The sequence below is a fragment of the Python bivittatus genome, unplaced genomic scaffold (assembly GCF_059951505.1).
Source record: "Python bivittatus isolate LINGU-HERP-01145 unplaced genomic scaffold, Pbiv_v1 ctg000330_np1212, whole genome shotgun sequence".
Classification (NCBI taxonomy): domain Eukaryota; kingdom Metazoa; phylum Chordata; class Lepidosauria; order Squamata; family Pythonidae; genus Python; species Python bivittatus.
In genome coordinates this window covers 31,887,624-31,907,617 of record NW_028277058.1, presented here as the reverse complement: position 1 = coordinate 31,907,617, position 19,994 = coordinate 31,887,624, and the positions used below count along the sequence as shown (strand labels likewise).

Here is a 19,994-nt window from a genome sequence, read left to right as displayed (position 1 = left end):
ACAGCATTGGTCACACTTTTAGATGATCTCTGGCAAGAGTGGGATAAGAGTAGTAAGTCCATCCTTGCTCTTCTTGACCTCTTGGTGGCTTTCAGTATCATTGACCATGGTATCCTTTTGGGTCAGCTGCAGGAGTTGGGGCTGGGAGGCACAGTTCTGTGTTGGTTCAACTCTTTCCTCCAAGGCTGATCCCAATCAGTGTTGATAGGCAGCAAGAGGTACAACCCATGGCTCCTACTTTGTGGGGTGCCTCATCAGTATGTTGATGATACTCAACTATATATCTCCATCCCAGGTGACCTAAGTGATGCTATGGCTACCCTTTCACAGTGCCTGGAGGCTGTAGGGGCCTGGATGGGGGACAACAGGCTTCAACTGAACCCTGGTAAGATGGAATGGCTGTGGGTATGGGGAGCCTCAAGATCTAGGAGCTTATCATCCTTGGTTCTGGATGGGGTTGCACTACCCCAGACAGACCTGGTAGGTAATCTGGGGGTCCTCCTAGACTCATGACTCATATTCAAAGAGCAGGTGGCAGTTTTGGCTAGGAGGGCCTTTACACAACTCTGTTGTGTCAGTTATGCCCCTTCCTGGATCAGGAGGCCCTCCACGTGGTCACCCATGTCCTGGTCACCTCCCATTTGGATTACTGCAATGCGCTCTACATGGGGCTACCCTTGAAGAGTATCCAGAAGCTACAGCAGGTGCAAAATGAATGGCATGGACAACTTTGAATGCCCCCAGGGGGACACATATAACATCTTTGTAATGTGAGGTGCATTGGTTGCTGGTTTGCTTCTGGGTCCAATTCAAGGTGTTGATTATTACCTTTAAAGCCCTTCATGACACAGGACCAGGTTATCTGAGGAGCCATCTTGCCCCTGTTATGTCAGCCCACCCCACTCAGTCCTCAGAAGGGGCATGTTGCAGACCCCACCAGTCAAGGAACTTTGGCTGGCAGGGTCTAGGAAAAGGGCCTTTTCTGCCATGGCCCCCGCCCTGTGGAACAGCTTATCACCTGAGGTGTGGTCCACCCCCACTCTCATAGCCTTCCTGAAAAGTATGAAATCTTGGCTATGCCAGATGGCCTGGGGGCCTGATGGGGGCTCGCATTGTTGGAATTGGCTGGTTGGATAATTGATACTGTTCCCCCCATCATCTTGAATTGTATATAGTATTTTTATATAGAATTATTTTTAGCTAATTTTAATATGGATATTTAAATTTTTACTGTTTTTACTGTTTTGGATTTTAATTGTGAGCCTCCCAGAGTCACCCTCTGGGGGAGATGGGTGGCATATGCATGTAATAAATAAATAAATAAATAAATAACTGGACCCTTTTCATTCAGGATTCAGGCCTGGGCATGGGATGGAGAGGGCATTGGTTGTGCTTTTGGATGATCTCTGACAGGAGCAGGACAAGGGGTAGGGCATCTGTCCTTGCTGTTCTTGACCTCTGATACCATTGACCATGATATCCTTCTCAATTGGCCCCATGGGTTGGGAGTGGGTGGCACAGTATTGTGCTAGTTTGCTTCTTTTCTGCAGGGCCAGTACCAGTCAGTATTGATGGGGGGTTAGAGGTCTTGCCTTTGACCCCTACTATGTGGGGTTCCATAGGGTTCAGTACTCTCTCCACTCCTATTTAACATCTACATGAAGCTGCTGGGTGAGATCATTCGTTGCCGTGATATAGCTGGGTATTATCAGTGTGCTGATAATACTCAGCTATATATGTCCTCCCCTGGTGAATTAAGTGATGCTGTTGATGTCCTGTTCCAGTGCCTGGAGGCTCTGGGGTCTGGATGGAGAACAACAGGCTTCAGCTGAACCCTGGTAGTATTGAGTGGCACTGGGTTTTTGGGCCTTCTGGATCTGGGACCTTACCATCTTTGGTTTTAGATAGGGTGGCACTGCCCCAGACAGACCTGGTGCGCAATCTAGGTGTCCTAGACTCACGCTACTGCTTGGAGGGCCTTTGCACAGCTTCAGGTTGTGCATCAGTTGCACCCCTTCCTGGAGCATGAGGCTCTACTCACTCATGTCCTGGTCACCTCCAGAATGAATTACTGTAAGATGCTTTACATGGGGCTGCCCCTGAAGAGTATCCAGAAGCTTCAACTGATGCATCATATGGCTGTGTTGACCGATGTGCACCCCTACAATGGCACATGTTACACCTCTGTTCCGCAAACTGCATTGACTGCTAGTTTGCTTCTGGGTGCAATTCAGGGTGCTGGTTTTGACTTTTAAATCCCTACAAGACATGGGACCAGTTATCTGAGGGACTACCTCTTCCTGATTACATTTACCCATCCCATCAGGTCAAGCAGCAGGGTATGCTATGGATCCTGTCTACTAAGGAGCTCCATCTGGCAGGACCCAGACAGTGTAGCTTTTCTGCTGTGGCCCCTGCTCTCTGGAACATCATTCCTCCTGAGGCGAGGTTGGCCCCATCCCTGTTTGCCTTGAGGAAAGCCCTTAAAACATGGTTTTTCCATCAACTGTGGGGATCCCATAGTGATGTCAAGTGACTGTTGTTCTCCTGCAATCTTGGGTTTTCATGTTTTCTTTTTAAATTATCTTTGAGTGCTTCATGGTTTTTTATTGTCATTATATTTGTATTGCAGAGTCATGTTTCATGTGATGGGCAGCTATAATCTGACAAATAAATAAATAAATAAATAAATTTCACTATAGATGTGGGCTGGAAATTCCTCTTGCAGTTTCCAAGTTCCCAAAGACTAATAACATATCAGTGAAACCTTGTAGTTCCAGGACTAGTCTGCCTTTTAAAGTGGGGTTTATTTTTTTTTTAATGATCCCTGTTTTAATTTTTGTATTTTTGTATTATCTTCTTTTATGATAGAAGTTTTATGATTTATTTTTTAATCTAATTATTCAATTTTTATTGTTCCTTTTAATATACCATTCTGGGCTTCGTCAGGAAAATGATCAGTTTAAAATAAAATTATATTAATAGTCAAACTATGGAATTTATTGCGGTTGCATGTGGTTTTGTAGTTGTTCAGTTGCTTTTGACTCTTCATGACCCAATCATTTCATCCAGGTTGTAGCTCTGTAACTGTTTCTTTGAGCTGTTGTAAGCTCATCTTGTGTCATCAGTGATAATATCTAGTAATCTTTCTTCTGTTGGTCTCTCTTTCAAGTGCCTTCCATTTTTCCAGGGATGTGTGTCTTCCTCAATGATTTTTTTTTTATCTTGTTCTGTGTATCTAAAATATTTAAGCTTTAGCTTTATTATTAGTACTTCCAGTGCATACATGGTTATGACTATCAATTCAGATTGTTTTAAAATAAGTTAGATTTAATTTATGGAAAATACCAATGGTTTATAGTCTTGATAGTTATATGGTATCTCCTGAATCACGTTAAATACTTTAAATATCCACTGTCCAAGAGCAAACTAGAAGAAGGCTATAACTCTTGTTCATGTTTGTGAACTTCTGAAATGCATCTGGTTGGCCACTTTATGATACGTAATGCTGAACTATTTGGGTCATGAGCTTGATCTATCAGGGATCTTCTTATATTTTTACCCTCCCACCTTGTCTTTTAAAACCATAGAACAGTTTCCAAACTGTTAATATTAAAGCTTTTTTTTTTCATTATTGTACATAATTTTCAGTGCAACTTTGGTTACAGAGAACTTTATAAATAAATATTTTGATAACTCCCAAGTTTTTAATTTTTTTTATTGGCATACAGATTTTTTTGTAGAACAATGAATAATGTTACTTTGACTTTGTATTTCTGATTATAATATATCTGTTATTCTGGGTGGATTCAAAGTAGTTGGAAACATTTTTAAGCATCTGGTTTTAAAAACTGAACAGAGGTAATGAGCTGTAGTTGTAGAAAAGAATAAAGAAGTGTTTACATTCTAGTTAATTTCTTTTTCCAGCCCAAGCAACGTACGTCAATAGTATCAGCTTTTGAATTTCACCGATTAAATCAGAGCCATGACTATTTTGAAATCAACTCCTCTGTAAGATACGCAAGCTTTAATTCCAGCTCTCCAGTCAGTCCAGCTAACTGCTCTGTTGTGTCTGTTGAGGACAGCATTGAAGAAAATAACATACCAGGTAAAATGAAAGATTGGACTTTAACACTATAGATGCTGGTGTAAGATACAATCCAGGTATCTCTGAATAATTATTTTATGAGTGCCAGAAACAATACAGGTAGTCCTCATTTATTGATGACAGTTAGGACCAGCAACTTGGACATTAAGTGAAGTGGTCATTAAGTGAGACTGCAACTGTGGTTATGATCTTCCTTCAGCTTTCCTTTGCTTTACAGACCTGCAAAGGTAGTAAATGTGAGGATTGGTTGTAAAGTTATTTTTAAATCACCATCATAAATTCAAATGGTTGTTAAACAAGGCAGTAGCAAAATGAGGACTACTTGTATAAGAGATTAAGTGGTACATTTATTTATCTAACATTCATAGTTAGATATTTTTATATGGGTTTTAAAAAATTAACCAAGTAGCACACACATCGAAGTATTATTCTTAAAATATATTTGTTTTTAATTCTTGGTATAAAAATTGTCTGAAAATATGTATCAATAGTATTTAAATATTTTTCACAAATTCCCCCATTCTTTGGGGTCTTTCCGTTAACTTGATCAGTGATAATTCATTTAAATTAGAATGAGAAGTAAACATTTCTTAAATCTTATGTTTTTTTCTGCCTATACTGAAATGCATTTTCCATAAATAATGTTCAAAATGTGAATATTTGCATATTGGCCTGGTCTTAGGTACATTTCCCTCAATTGGCTTCACTGTTGCCATCCTCACAATGCTCAGTACTTTCCATAGGCCAACCACTTCTTCCTCCAGCTGTCCAATGGTGAAGTGCTAAAGTTAGTATCTGCCTGGAGGATGAAATTCCTTGCAGCATTTACTAGGGTTATGATAATCAATGATAGGCATTGTAAGACTGTATTTGTAAAATAAAAGGTTGCTGACATATGAAGAATTTGGATTATTTCACTGCTAGAAAATATGCTGCATGGAAAATTGGACTAAGTAATTCTAGTGAAGAACAAAAAGTTCTAATTGAGTGAGAAGTCTGATTTAATTGATTATAAACATAGTGCCATTATTTTGTATTGTGTCTCTCTTACTATTTTAATTTACATCCTTGTTTCTTCCAAGCCATGGTTGCAATAGCTGCTTCCTCCTCTGCCTCTTTTCTATATTGATTTTATTTTGTATTCATCCAGCAGAGGAATTGTACATTATATTTGTGCTTTAACAAACTTGTTATTTTGTATCCATGCCTATCCTCTTTTAGAGATCTGTTTCCTCTTTCCTGAGATCCTGTTTTTTCAGCCCCCAGCAATTAGTGGTGACAAGATTGCAGTAGAGGGAAGACAGACTGTAGAAGACAAAATGGAATCCAAAGCTTTGTCTCCTATACCAAATTAAAAGAATGATGGTCATGATTGAGATGAAGTGTTCAGGTTTTAGGAATCTTTCTTAATTAGCCTTACAGGCAATAGGTACATGCCTGGAGATGGAACTCAGCTCAGCATTTGTCACTTTATTTGAAAATCGATTTCAAAACTTAGGTGGTAAGCCTGGAAGTTAAATGGGATAATTTAAAAATAAGCGGTCATTTCTGCATATCAGTCTTAAGCTGTAAAATGCATTCTCTTGGAACTGTGTTTGCCTTCCCCTTCCTTTTAGTAAATTGCTCTCATCATGCGTTGAATATTCAGTGAATATATTATACATATTTTAATGTATTTGTTTTTATTTTAATTTTTTTTATACTTCATATTTGTGTGTATATGTTGTTTCAAATTATAAGCCACATGAAATATTTTGTTCTAATAGAAAGGCAGAATAAAATCAAGTAAACAGTATTGTATTAAAAAAAAAAACCTCTTTAAAAACAACCTGGAATTACTCTTGTCCAGTGACTTCCAGGGCCTATGTTATGCTGCCACCAGTCTTTTGTCTGAAGTACATTTCACACCAAACTTATGGTAGTTTTACTGATTACCAGACCATTTCCATGTTGCATTCTGTGAGCTGGATTCTATAAAGTGTTACATTTCTGGCCTGAATATCTGACAGACTATTTCAGTAAGAAGCACCATAATTTATTATCTTTACAGACTTTACAGACACCTTTAATGTAGTTAAATTAGTGACAGCACCTGGGAGTAAATTAAATCCTTGGCAAGGTCTAATAAAGCTAATTATTGCTTGCTTTTCAGTGGGCAAAAAATAGTCACTTTGTTCAGTATTTAGTGATTATTGATGAGGAATTTTTCACATTAATGTTCTCTGTGGCTGCTTAATAACTCATTTAATAACTAATACTTATTTTTATATACTACCTTAAAGTTCTGTTGGCCGAAGGAACACATAAAAATATTCTAATATATGACATTATGAACCAAAATGTTCTTAACACAACAAATTTTTAGATGAGGGAGTCAAGCACATACTTGTCTAATTTACCTCAGTGCTAGCTGAAAAATCCTTGTAATTCTATATATATTTTAAAAATTATTCTGTTCCTTCTTTAGATAACAGAGTCTATCCTCAATAGATCTGTATTCAATGTTGAAGAAGTTGCTGGTTGTAAGATACATTTGCGTGGCACATAAGATATAACTGAAAATGAAGCAACTGGAGAATCTGTAAAAATAAGAATTCTAAGCATTGACCATTTAAAGAAATGAGTATTTGCTGCATTTTATAAAGTATTAGTTCCCTTAATTATAAGTGCCTCATTTCCTTTTCATTTTTTAAAGAAGCAAGCTGTTCATTTATTTCTGTTCTCAATTTCCATCTAATTAAGTTTCTGTACTGATTCATCTAATATTAACAAAAAGCTTTAATTCCTCAGTTGCCATATTATGCTGTCATATGCCCATCAATCTCAGTGATTCTCCATTTGTTACATATTCTTGATATTTTTCATGAAATCATGAATATCTATACAGAGAAGATATTCCTTGTAGTTTGAAAAATAAAAAACAGCTATTTTGATTATATGATCATGTTGAAATTTTTAAAAGCTAAGTAAATTTTAAAATATTGTCTAATAAGTTATTTTGGTTCCATATGAAGAGGCTTGAACTATGTAACAGATCTGGAAAAAAGAAGCTTACAAGCTTACAAAGCATTCCCTGGTCTTGCTTTTTCATCTCTTCTGCTGTTTATAATGCACACCAGACTAAGAATCTGTTTTTGACTGATTATAGAACAAAAGTCAATATATAAACACGAAAATCCTAAATGTAAAACTTAAAAATTTTTAAGAATGAGTGACTTAGACTATATCCAGGTCATGGCCATATGTTTTATCTTTTCTTTTTATAGTCTGGGTGACAATGATACTTGAATTAAATGTGTATTTAACATAACTTTTTTTTTACAAGTGCTTTTCTACTGTACTTAAGTTGGGGTGTTCTGTGGCTTAACAGACAACACATGCAGCTAGATTAAAACCAACATTCACATACTTATCTATAATTTAAATGAAACTATTTTTCGTAGCTTTGTTAAGACATATTTTTATATAAAACTCCAGAATGAACATTTGATTTAGCCATATATTTCCTTTTATGAATTGCAGTGTTTTCTGTTTCCTCACAGTCTGCCATAATAGAAGTTTATTCATTTAATATTGTAAACCTTTTTTCCAGTATTTTCAAAATAGCTTACAATAAACCTAACCATCTTCCCAAAATAAGTAAATACAGCTACCAGTACAGATTATACATAGATAACAATGAAATGCTAGTGTTGCTTGTTAATGCAAGGATGACTCCAACTTCTTTTGCAGAGCAGAAGACAGGAGGGCAGGCAAGGAATGCATGACATACCTGCTAATTTTATTTTAACTGTATGACTTTAGTACATTCATTGTACTGTGGAATATTGTGAATATTGTGAAGCTGAAAATCAGGATGCTATATAAATTCTAACCATCCTGGCATTGTTGTTGTTCAGTCGTTAAGTCGTGTCCGACTCTTCATAACCCCATGAACCATATCGCGCCAGGCCTTCCTGTCCTTCACTGCCTCCCTGAGTTTGCTCAGTTTCATGCTCATTGCTTCAGTGATGCTATCTAACCATCTCATCCTCTGCCGTCCTCTTCTCCTTTTGCCTTCAATCTTTCCCAGCATCAGGGTCTTTTCCAAAGAGTCCTCTCTTCACATTAGGTGACCAAAGTATCTGAGCTTGAGCTTCATTATCAATCCTTCCAATGAGCAGTCAGGGTTGATTTCCTTTAAGATCCTGCCATTACCTACCAGTTAAACTAATGCTGGCCTGAAATGTTAGATTCAAATAATCTGATTATTTTCATTTGGTTCAGTGAAACAATGTGAAACAAACTGCACCCAATGCAGAATGCAGTGACTGGAGTAATAATAGGGATTTTGTGGTATAACAACAACAACAACAACAAGACCTGGCAATGGCTAAGAGCAGGAAAATTGAAGAAAGAAACAGAGGAGCTAATTCTGGCTGCACAAGACTAAATGCATATAAAGCCAGAATTGAGAAGACAGCAAATACCCCCTCTGCAAAGAAGCTAAAAAAACAATGGACCACCTAGTCAGCTGCTGCAAGAAGATCGCACAGACTGACTACAAACAACAGCATGACAAAGTAGCAACAATGGTGCATTGGAATATCTGCAAGAAATATCATTTGCCTGCAAGCAAGAACTGGTGGGACCACAAAACAGACAAAGTAATAGAAAATGAAGAAGCCACAGTGCTCTGGGATTTTAGAATTCAAACAGACAAGTACCTGCCACACAACACCAGACTTAACAATTGTTGATTAGAAAGACAAAGTCTGGATAGTGGACATTGCAATCCCTGGAGACAGCAGAATAGAAGAGGAAGAACAGGAGAAGATCACAAAATATAAAGACCTGCAAATAGAAGTAGAATGACTATGGCAAAAGAAAGCAAAGATAGTACCAATAGTTATAGGTGCCTTGGGTGCAATCCCAAAACAACTGGAGCACCACTTGAAGACTATTGGCATTGACAAAATCACCATCAGTCAGTTTACAAAAGGCAGCTTCACTTGGAAAAGCTTATATCCTGCGACAATTCTTTTAACACCATCAAACAACATCTGCCTATCCCAGGTCCTTGGGAAGGACTTGATAGGTGGATAAAAATGCCAAATCCGTTCTAAACATCTGGCTGACTGTGAGACCAAGCATCATCATCATCATCATCATCATCATAATAATAATAATAATAATAATAATAAAAAAAACGTTTCTGTGGTTATCATCCATAAAACCATCATGAGGATCTGTAATATGAACTTCCTTTTCATGTGAATTTGGCAGTTCATTAATTCATTATCAGATACCTACTCCCTGTCCCATTGAGATGTGAGGAAAATATCATTTATTACAGGTAGTCCCCAGTTTAAGAACGAGTTCTGTTCCCCAGGTCTGTCCTTAAGTCAAATTTGTATGTAAGCCAGAACGGTATTATTGTATAATACTGTAAAATAGTATTGTGTAATGATCCCAAACCATTGTGTATTTAACTCGAATCATTGTGTATTTAACTCGAATCATTCAACTCAAATTTTGCCACAGTAGGCTCCATTCGTTATAGGTTGTCTGTAAACTGGGTGTTCTTAACTTGGGGACTACTTGTAGTAGTATTTTGATTGTGGAATTTCCCCTTGAGTTGCTTTGTTGGCTCTTTCTTTAAAGAGCTTTTGGCAGCTGGTGAAATCTTTATTATTTTGTTAGAAATTCAAGTTGTTGTAAACTACTCTCATCTGAAACTTTAATAGTCTATTAAATGTATATCCTCTCTCTCATAATATCCTTTATAATTGTAATATATTTTTATTGTGTAAAAAGATCTGAGGGACCTTTTAACAACAAAAAGGCAGTAAAAAAATAAATAACAGAAGGCAAACGTTTTAAATCAGATTTAAAGCATTGCTTAATCAGATCAATTTGAGAAAGAAGTGGGAATAAGAAATATTCAATCATAAGTGTTTAAAAACGAAAACGACAGTTATTCTGTAAACTGAAAATGTTTACTATAACATCTGCAGGTGAACAAAATTATATTATTTTATTATGGAGTAAATATTCCTAACCTTTAGTATTCTCAGTAATCTCATCTTCTATAAACATTTAAAGAGTATAAAAATATATAATCACTATTTTACAGCTGCATATAAAAATAATCCTCAAATATATTAATAGGTAAACAGTTCATTAATTTTCAAGTAATCTTAATTTTGTACCCATGGCATTGATGGGGCTACATCATTTTATATAGGCTTTATTTTTGAATGCAACCATTTAAGGAAGTGTAAGGGAAGGCATGTGTGAGGAGGATACTGGAATGGAGATTCAAGGTTATCAGGAGGGAGGGGGTGCATTCCAGAGCAAGCGCTTTCTCAGCCCACAACAGGACCGTGGGAAGAGTAAAAGGATGAGGCTGGCCCCTCCCTAGAGTCCCACAGGGTATATCCACTAGTTGCTTTAGCACAGGTTTAGTCTGGTGAGATTTTGTCTATTAGGTGCAAGCTAATAAAGGAACTTTACTGGACTGGATTGCTTCGCTGTTGTTCTTGGGCTAGGCCTGACAAGAAGTTTGTTTTCGATAATTTAGATGAGGAAAATTGATTTTATAGTAATGTTTTTAGAACTGGGTTTTATGTCTCAATAACACGGTTAAAAACATAATACAATTATGTGAATGGCTGATGGATACATGGTAGTTTTTTAAAAACAGAGAGAGAGAGAGAGAGAGAGAGAGAGAGAGGACAAGCTTGTGCAATTTCCAAGCCAGCTTGGGATGGTACAAGGTGGGCTGCTGTTCTAGAAAAGTCCAAATCCTGTCTGAGTACAAACATTTAGCCTCAAATCTTCTGGAAGCTATTTTAAAAATAAAAATAGATAGAAATAAAACATTATCTGAATATAGAATTAAGTTTCTAAAAATTATTAAAGATGCATTGAATTGCATATTATAAAGAACTGATTAAAAAAAAATCCTAACTAAGAATGTTAATCAGCACCAGTATGATTTTTGTTGTACTGACATTTATCATGTTAGCGCAATGCAATCCATATAAAATTTAAAACTGTATTTATGTCAAATAAAATTAAATAAGTCAGTGAAAGTAAGGTCATTGTTGCTGAACAGTAGGTTATATACAGCTATAATTAAATGTAGATAAACTATATAATGAAACTTGTGACTTAATTTACTGTACTTCAGTGACAAAGAAACGATCAACTGCCTGTCACCTGGACAAAGAGTAGGAAAGAAACATTTGAAAGTAATTTAACCTAACTGTTGGAGCTGAGGAAGATAATGACAGCTCTGAAACAGAAGTATTTTTAATTGCTAAAAATGTACATAAAAATTGAAAAGTTGCAGCTAGGATCCAAAGAGCTATGTAATACTGCAATTATATGTGGTTCTAGCCAGTGAGACCTTACATGGCAAGGAAGAACCAAAAAGAACAGAGGCAGGAATTATTTGAGGAGCAATGCTTTCTACTAGAGCAAGCGTAGTTTAACCAAAAATCTCAGGTCATTTTGCAAATGCATTCTACTTTTATGTTTTTATTGGTTTGCTTCCATTTCCCTCCATTTTGCTGCTATTCTTAACGTTGCTGCGATGGACTGTGGATAGAAAATACCCACTTCAGCCTCTGAATGTAATTTAGTTTTTCAGTTGCTCGGCTAATCTGAACATTTCTGAAAATTTCTGTTGCATGTACTGAAGATCACTCTCTACCTGCATATTTTTTAATACTTTTATTTTTGGCTTTCTTTTGTTTGGTGACATAAAAAGTACACTAGTGAAAAATGAACAAATGCAGAAAAACAATCCCTTTTTAATAGACACAATGTGAATTCTCCAGATATTAACAGTACCCCATTGTGTCCATCTACTGAGGGCATAACATGCAGCATGGAACAGACTGCTTCTCCCCTCCATTCTGCCCAAACTGTAATGAGCAATTAGGATGGTAAACATGGTACCACCTGATGTGGTGTAAGAAATAAAATAGGCAAAGCTGTGAGACACAATTTTAACCATGTTTGCTTGAAAGGCAGCTCCACTGAACCAGCTAGACAGGGGGCAATTATGGATTTGCTTTCAGCAAATTATTAATGGAAGTGTTTGTAATAATATTTTAGATTAATTTATTAATTGTCATTAATCCAATAATTGTATAGCTATATATCTAGTCCTCTTGCATGCTGTATGGGATAATCAGGGTTTGTTTGTTTTTTTAAATTGGATATTCAAGAGAAATGCAAATTTTAAGAACACAATGGATGTAGTTATTTTGGAACATAAATTATTTTGATTATTATTGAACAGATGCTTATTTCAAGTAAAGTAGAAATAACTAAGTAATAGGAAATATTTTTGCCAGCCATCTGCTTTATTGGGCATATTATGCCATGTCCACAAAGGCCAACCTGTTGTATAGGACTGTCACACAAAGCAAAAAAGATAAATCTCTTCCTATAAACCTTTCCTTTAACAAAACATGAACTTACAGATTCCCCTTCAAGAAAACATTTCTGAAATATTTCTGGAAACAAAAATAATTTGATGTAACTCATAAAGTCTCTTAGGGTAGGGAACAAATCTATTTACAGAAAATGAAGAACACTTTCTCCTCATTTTATCCATTTTTGTGATGATAATTCCACTGGAATTAGAGTGAGTGCCATAGAGTTTTAGTTCATTCAGTTTACTTGCATCACATCTTGCTTTCCTGTTTGGTAATAATGTGAATTTATAAATCACTACTGTATTGGTACAACAAACACATTGTTTTGTGTGTTGCATATTTATGCATGTAAAGCCCTGTCCTGGCATAATGAATGTTAGGGACTTTCTGATGGATGATTGACATCCAAAATTAAAATCAAACTAATACAAATTTCAAATAAAAAATGTATTTTTTAAAATAAATCACATATATTAATAGATAATTATAAATGTAATTTACTGAGTTGCTCTGATCTAGATGAGGTATTCCCTACTAAATAAACAACTGATTATGCCACATACATTAAAAGCAACACCACAATTCCTTTTATGGGGAGCAAACAAGATTCCCTTGGGTTGAAAGAATTCTAGCAGCTGCATCTCAGTGCCCAGGACTAAGGCAGAAGAAAAGGAGAATTCTCAACATGACTGCTCAACCAGAGATAGAAGAGGATGAGGATAGTTTAAGCTTGTAGAAAGAAAGACAGTTTGTATGTTTGTTTCATTGTTGCAACCTTTGGGATATAACAATATGCATTTATAGGATATATGTCAATTATATAATACAAACACAAAAATACGATTGATGGGCAAAATTCAGGTTATAAGGATTAAAAAAGTATCTATTAACAATAGTTTAAAAATTAAAAGCAAGGGAAGTTAGTTTTAGCAAGGGAGTGAAGGTGTTTATGTGGCTGAGATGCTTCACAAGCAAAAGCTGCCAAATACCAGAGAATGGCTGTCTTTTGAGATTTCAATAAAATTCAGTCCTATGGCAATCTAGCCAGCGTGCTTTCATTTGAAGGAGAGGATCCAAGTATTTGGGGTGGGCAGCAGCGTAACCTGGACAGTGAAGAAGATAATGTGAAATGTCTTCTAGGCTGCCCTCTGGGCCAGGGCAGATTTACTGAGGGTGAGGAAATTTTTTGTAGCAGCCCTCAGATATAGCAGAGGGCATTTGTTGCATCAGGAGTTTGGTTAAGGCTGATCAAAGAGAGGGGCTAATGATATATTTTAATTATTGCTCACATTCCACCCTGGTTTTACTATTGCATTCCTAGGGACAAGTTTGTTAGGATTAGGATTAGGGTTAGGACAGTAAACTGTACATCCTTGAATTATTTTTCTCTTTTGTCTTTCTCATTGTTCAGAAAAAAGAGAGAAACATGCCCCAAGACTGTTTTTCAGTGAACTGTGTTCTGTGCTTTATTCCTCAAATTGTACCTCTGCTGTTCTCTGACCCCTACGGCCGTTCAGCTTGAAATATTATATACATCGGGATTTATTTTGCAGTACAGATCGTATTTATTTTACTTTTTTTACCACTGACTATGGAATTTTACAGTAAAATAACTTATTCACAGAATGAATTTGCAATTTTGAGGTGAGCCAGAGATACATAATTCAAAAATATTGATCATGCACAATAGTTAATGATTGCATGGGAAGTTGGTACTTTATTATTATTTGACATTTGTTTTCCAACAGAGCACTCCAAGAATATGTGTACAAACCTGAACATTTTATTTCCATATATTGAGGGGGCTTATTCTAGAGGGATTAAAGACCAATTATTTTTTAAATTCCATATGGTGGAAGCACAAACTACTAGTATAAAACAGTAGAAGAGTATTTTATTACAGCTGTAACTGAGCAACACTATCTTTTCTCCTCTTTTGGTAAACAAATGCAGCATTAAAGGCAAGAACACCTTGTTTTTATATATTAAATGTTAACCAAGGATTTCCACCTCTAAATAGTGGGTTGAGTTTCTCTGCAAAACATATTTCTATAGATTCAATCACAATCACATTTTATAAGTTTTGATGTTACTTTGAATTTTCCTCATACTTACGTACACACACATCATACTTTTCACTTCTGGAGGAAACGACATTATGCAGAACATGGAAAAGAAGTAAGAATGAGTAAGCCAAATAAAGTCATGAAATAAGAAAAAGAAATGGAAACATAGCTAAAATTAGCTTACATGTACCCAATTTTTTAATCCTATCTATGCCATTTTGTCATTGGAAACTATACCTGTGTCAACTATATTGCTCTTTAAATTCTCATCAACTGCATCCAAGGGCAACTTCATTGGTCTTCTTCTTCCTCTTGACCAATTCACACTTCCTTCATATATTTGCACTGCAGTTTAATCCTCATTCATTCTTTCTTTGACCAGATCACTTTAATATATTCTTCTTGGTTTACCACACACATTTAAATATACCATTCCCATTGTATCCACCTTATTTTTATGTTTCTACTGACATAATGAACTTGCACTTCCATATAACAAAGTGAGAAGAAGCACACTATTATCTCCAACTATTTTTGCTTCTTTTGACAAACATTTGTTCCTCACAATGGTCATGAACTTTCTATCAGTATTTGCTTATCTTAAAATTTCGCATCCATTTTTTAATGTTTGGTGAACAGTGCATAAACTGAACTTCTTGCTCTCGGTATTATTTTGTTTTGTTTTATGCCATTTATGAATAACTTGTAATTGTCATTTCACCAAGCATTTTTGTTTGTTTGTTTGTCATTGATATGATAATTTTCAGATCCATCCTCCTTTTTGCATGTTCAATCCAGCCTGCATTGGGGCTTTCAGGGTCTACAGCAACAACATGTCATCATTTACATACAAAAGTGAATGTAGGTTCACATCCCCAGCCAACAGACTTCACTACAAATATTCCTTATGCATCTGTTCATAAATAGATTAAACAACCAAGGGAACATTTGAGGGAGAGCCTCTTCCCAATTACATTTGCCTGTCCCATCAGGTCCAGCTGGAGAGGTATGTTGTGGGTCCCATCTGTTAAGGAGTAACATCTGGCAGGTCCTGGGAAATGGGCCTTTTCTGCTGTGGCTCCCACCCTGTGAAACATCATTCCCCCCAAGATGAGATTAGTTCCATCCTTGGCAGCCTTCTGGAAGGCCTTCAAAAAGTAGCTGTATCAACAGGCTTGGGGATCTCAAGGAATTGTTGCAATGGCTACACTGTTTGTAATATTGAAGATGCTGTCTTTTAGTCTTTCTTAACAATATTGATGTTTTTATTATGGAATGTTTTAATTTTTGTTTTATGGTTTGTTTTTTATTATATTCTGTCCAGAGTCATGTTCTGTGAGATGGGCAGCTATATAAATATGAGGAATGAATGAATGAATGAATAAACAAACATCACACGTTTGTCTTATTCCCTGTTCTGTATTAAACCATTTGCAAAGCATTCCATTTATTCTTATAGTTTACTTTCATCATATACTGTTGCTACTGCATTCAGCAACCAACCTTCCAATTCATATTCCAATAACTAGGGAATATATGCAGTGTCATACACACACACACACAAACACATACATACACAAACACACATACACACACACACACACAATTCATTCATGTAGTTATGCATTCATTGTGTATCAAAATGTGTGATAAATTTGGTATTGCCAGTTTATAGAAACATCTGTCTTTCGTAGTTTTTTAACAGCTTGTGCTTCCATAGTACCATCCATCCAAGTTTATTTGCTATTTAAAGAGAATGATGAGTCTGTGCTGTTTATTCATGTATTCATTACAAAAATGTGTATACCACTCCATTCATCAAATTCTATAATCTCTTCTGTAATACTTACTATACCTATTTTATGATATAACTTATTTAGCATTTTTCATTCCTATAATGTGATTTATTAATTAAAACACAAAGCAATTACCTACTAATTACTTTGCAGGTGTCAACATTTTCTGCAAACATACCTTGGACAAAGCATCAGCAACTCGCTGAATGCTCTCCTTTTCTAACTCTTATTGAATGCTAAATATTCCAGTGTTTATGCGGCAAATATATTGCCAATGATATATTTTTAGAAATATTTTTCAGATTTGTATTACTAATATTTCTTTCTGAATCAAATATAAAGATAATTTAAGTAGATTAGTAGCACAGGTGTCATAATGCGCTTGTTACCATAGCTGTAGCACACATTTCAAGCAAGAGATTTTGTTTCATTCTAGAATCCTTTGCTATGGCAACCACAATGCCTATTATTGATATAATGTGGTAGATATAATTTTTTTACAAACATTATTCATCTATTAACTTGATTCTTGTTTTGATACACGTATTTTTGTTCTGGAAGTGTGATTAATTCAGTTTTTACTCATAAGAAAAATTACAATTTTATTACTTTAACATATAGTTCAACTCTCCCCAGTTCTCCATTATGTAATATTTAGAATGAGGGATATTAGCTTGATGCAGTATGTATACATTGGAAAACTGTATGAAAAAACAAAACCCCTAGTGTTTGAAGGGATATATTTGCCAACCTATAGACTACCTTTTGTTTTCCTATGTAAGATTTGGAAAATAATATTTCACTTAAAATAATATTACAAAATATATAACAGGAATATGTGTGTGGGTGCATATGCGCACATGGGTGTATATGATATTATTGTTATATGGTTTTATTATGTAAAACTAATTAAACAAGAATAAATAAATACAATAGTATTAATAAAATAATATTATCTCAAACTTAATAATCATCATAATAATTTTAAAATGACAAAAATGTTTTGGAAATTATTTTATAAATAGAAGAGCTCCAAAATCCAGTACTCTATTACATGACAGTCTTCTTCCTTGCCCCTCTGTTGAAAATAAAAACTAACTGAAATGTTGACAGTCATCCTATATCAACAGTACATCACTGCCAATCAGGTTTGGTTTTGTCCTTTCAGTGTTATATGATAATTATTTTTGCCAAGCTCTGTGCTCCTGAAAAACAGTGTTTTGCTATCTTGATCCATTCAAGAAGCCAAACACATATTAATCTTTAACACACAGTGATTGAACCAGAGTTATATTAACAGTTCTTATTCTAGCCAGTAACTGAAGGTTGGATAAATACCCAGTGATAAGCCTTAAAATCTGGAATGTTGAATTCACCTTTTACAACATGCATTATAATTTGCCTAGTGAAAATCTTACAGGATGTACTTGCTAAAGAAGAGTGTTAGGTATCTTGCAAATTTATTTAATATAATTTAAGATAATAGATGTGGATGGCCTCTAAGTATGTAAATGAACTCCAGAGTTAAATTAATCACATTTATTTTACCCCATATATTCTAGGCCACATGGCTCAATTTTTTTCATTTTCATAAACATGTGATCAGTTCAAATTTACCATTTTTGGAATAATTCCTTGAAAATTTTATAGCAAGGTAAGCAAAGAAGACAAAACCTAACCTAAAAACCCCAATCCTCCTACCTTTCTAGGTTATTACTGTGACATGATTACATCAAATCTGATTTACACTAAATTATAAACAGACAAGATACCTAATTCATGTACTAATGCAATGAGATTAGGAACAGAGATATCTGCTCTATCCCTAAAACATATAATCATCCTGCACTAAACTATTAATGCTCTCTTTCTAAAACTTAGTTCTATAAATGTTTTCAGAAAGTCTAATTACATTAGCAATAGGTACTACAATCAGATTAAAAATACAGGAAGAAAGAAGGCATCTCTGATGTGTACCTCAATATAAATTTGATCAGGGAGGAAGCATATCATTAATAATAATAATCCATGATTTAATGTTTCAGAGAATCGTATCAGTCTAAAATATAAATCTTTGAGGAAACCCAAGATAAGTCAACACTGGTTCAGAAACAACTAAGATCCATATCAAAACCTTTTAAACATCCAAATAAATTATAGCTGCTGTGTCTTGTCTGTTTTGACTTAAAAACATGATATCAGTTAAAATTCTGATATTATGATAAGTTTCACGGCACTATATAAAATGTTAAAAGACATTTCTTGTAATTAAGAGAAAAGTTTAGGTCGGTGAACATTCATAATACTAGCAGTCCCAAGATTATATAAGCCCTAACTTACAAAATTCTGAAATTATAAAAGAAGATACAAAATTGATGACCATAGTTTCATGGAAAATACCAGGCACTAATTTTGCACGTGTGTGGTGCACAGTTCAACTTGCATGAAAATCAGTTTACAAAAGCGTTCCTGGAATGAAATCTTTGCATAACTTTGGGACTGCCTATATTAGAAATCCAACATAGGAAATGTGAAAAGGATTTTTGTTACAGAGTTCTTAATATTCTTCTGGAGGAAGATATGGCAGACATTTCAAAGCTGACGACCATGCGAAGAATGAGGAGCCAGTGAGTAGATAGGCTCTTCAAACAGAGGATGGGAGATTGCCCACAAGTGTTCCAGACAGTTGCTCCCCATGAGGAAACAGCAAGACAGTGGTCTCTGGCAGGTTTTGAGCACTGGGAGACGAGGGAATAGCCATTTTGCTCAAACTAATTAAGACTTTGATTTTAGAAAACTATAAATGGGTTAGGGGTTCAGATAAATTTGAAATAAGATTTTGGAATTAATGATAAAAAAATCCTTCCCATGGGAAAGTTGATTTGTTTTGAATTTTTTCTAAGACATACGTCTTTTAAAAATTGGACATTAGACAGAGCTAAAGATTTTAATTAAAGGAGAAGAATACATAAACCTGATCAACAGGTACAGAGTGATGCAAAATACTATAACATTGGAAATACTAAAGGATATTTTTGAAAAATGGAATCAGAAGTTAATATCAACAATGTCAATAACGATGACTGCTTCTATGGATAGATTGTGTCCAAAAGACGTTTTAGAAGAAATGGCAGAAGAGGAACAAGTTTTATCTGACAAGACAGAATTGACACTGAAAGTGGATCTACAAATGACAGGCTACAAGAATGACATGGCAAAAGATGTTTCATTGGATATAAAAAAAATTGGTTGATGCTTGAAAAATCAAAAGAGAATTTCAAATAATAAACCAAGAGAATGACCTGGATAATTCTTTTATATTGGATTGACAAAAGAAGTTTGTTAAAGCTTGGATGAATCTTGTGAGAAGGGGCAAAAAAGAAATGAAAAGAAATCAAGTTCTACAACATTACTTGAATGAACTAAAGATTAGATTTGTTAGAAGTGAAAGAAAGTAATATTAAGTTGGTTTATTTGATCAAGCTTAAAATAGATATGTTGTTATTTCTAGCAACCCTTAATGGACTTTTGCTGACACCAGGACTGAAATGATGCTTTATGGATTTGTTTATAGATAAGAGATGGGACATGG

General features: G+C 35.1%; 1 protein-coding gene across 5 annotated transcripts in view; it reads left to right on the top strand.

The window, feature by feature from the left end:
• Nucleotides 1-19,994, top strand: part of ANKS1B (ankyrin repeat and sterile alpha motif domain containing 1B) — a 312,127-nt gene that overhangs the window by 95,335 nt on the left and 196,798 nt on the right. For all 5 annotated transcript variants that reach the window (XM_088141910.1, XM_088141913.1, XM_088141912.1 and 2 more), the window contains exon 12: nt 3,928-4,108. In XM_088141910.1, coding sequence (XP_087998036.1) covers nt 3,928-4,108 — 181 coding nt within the window. The remainder of the gene's footprint in view (nt 1-3,927; nt 4,109-19,994) is intronic.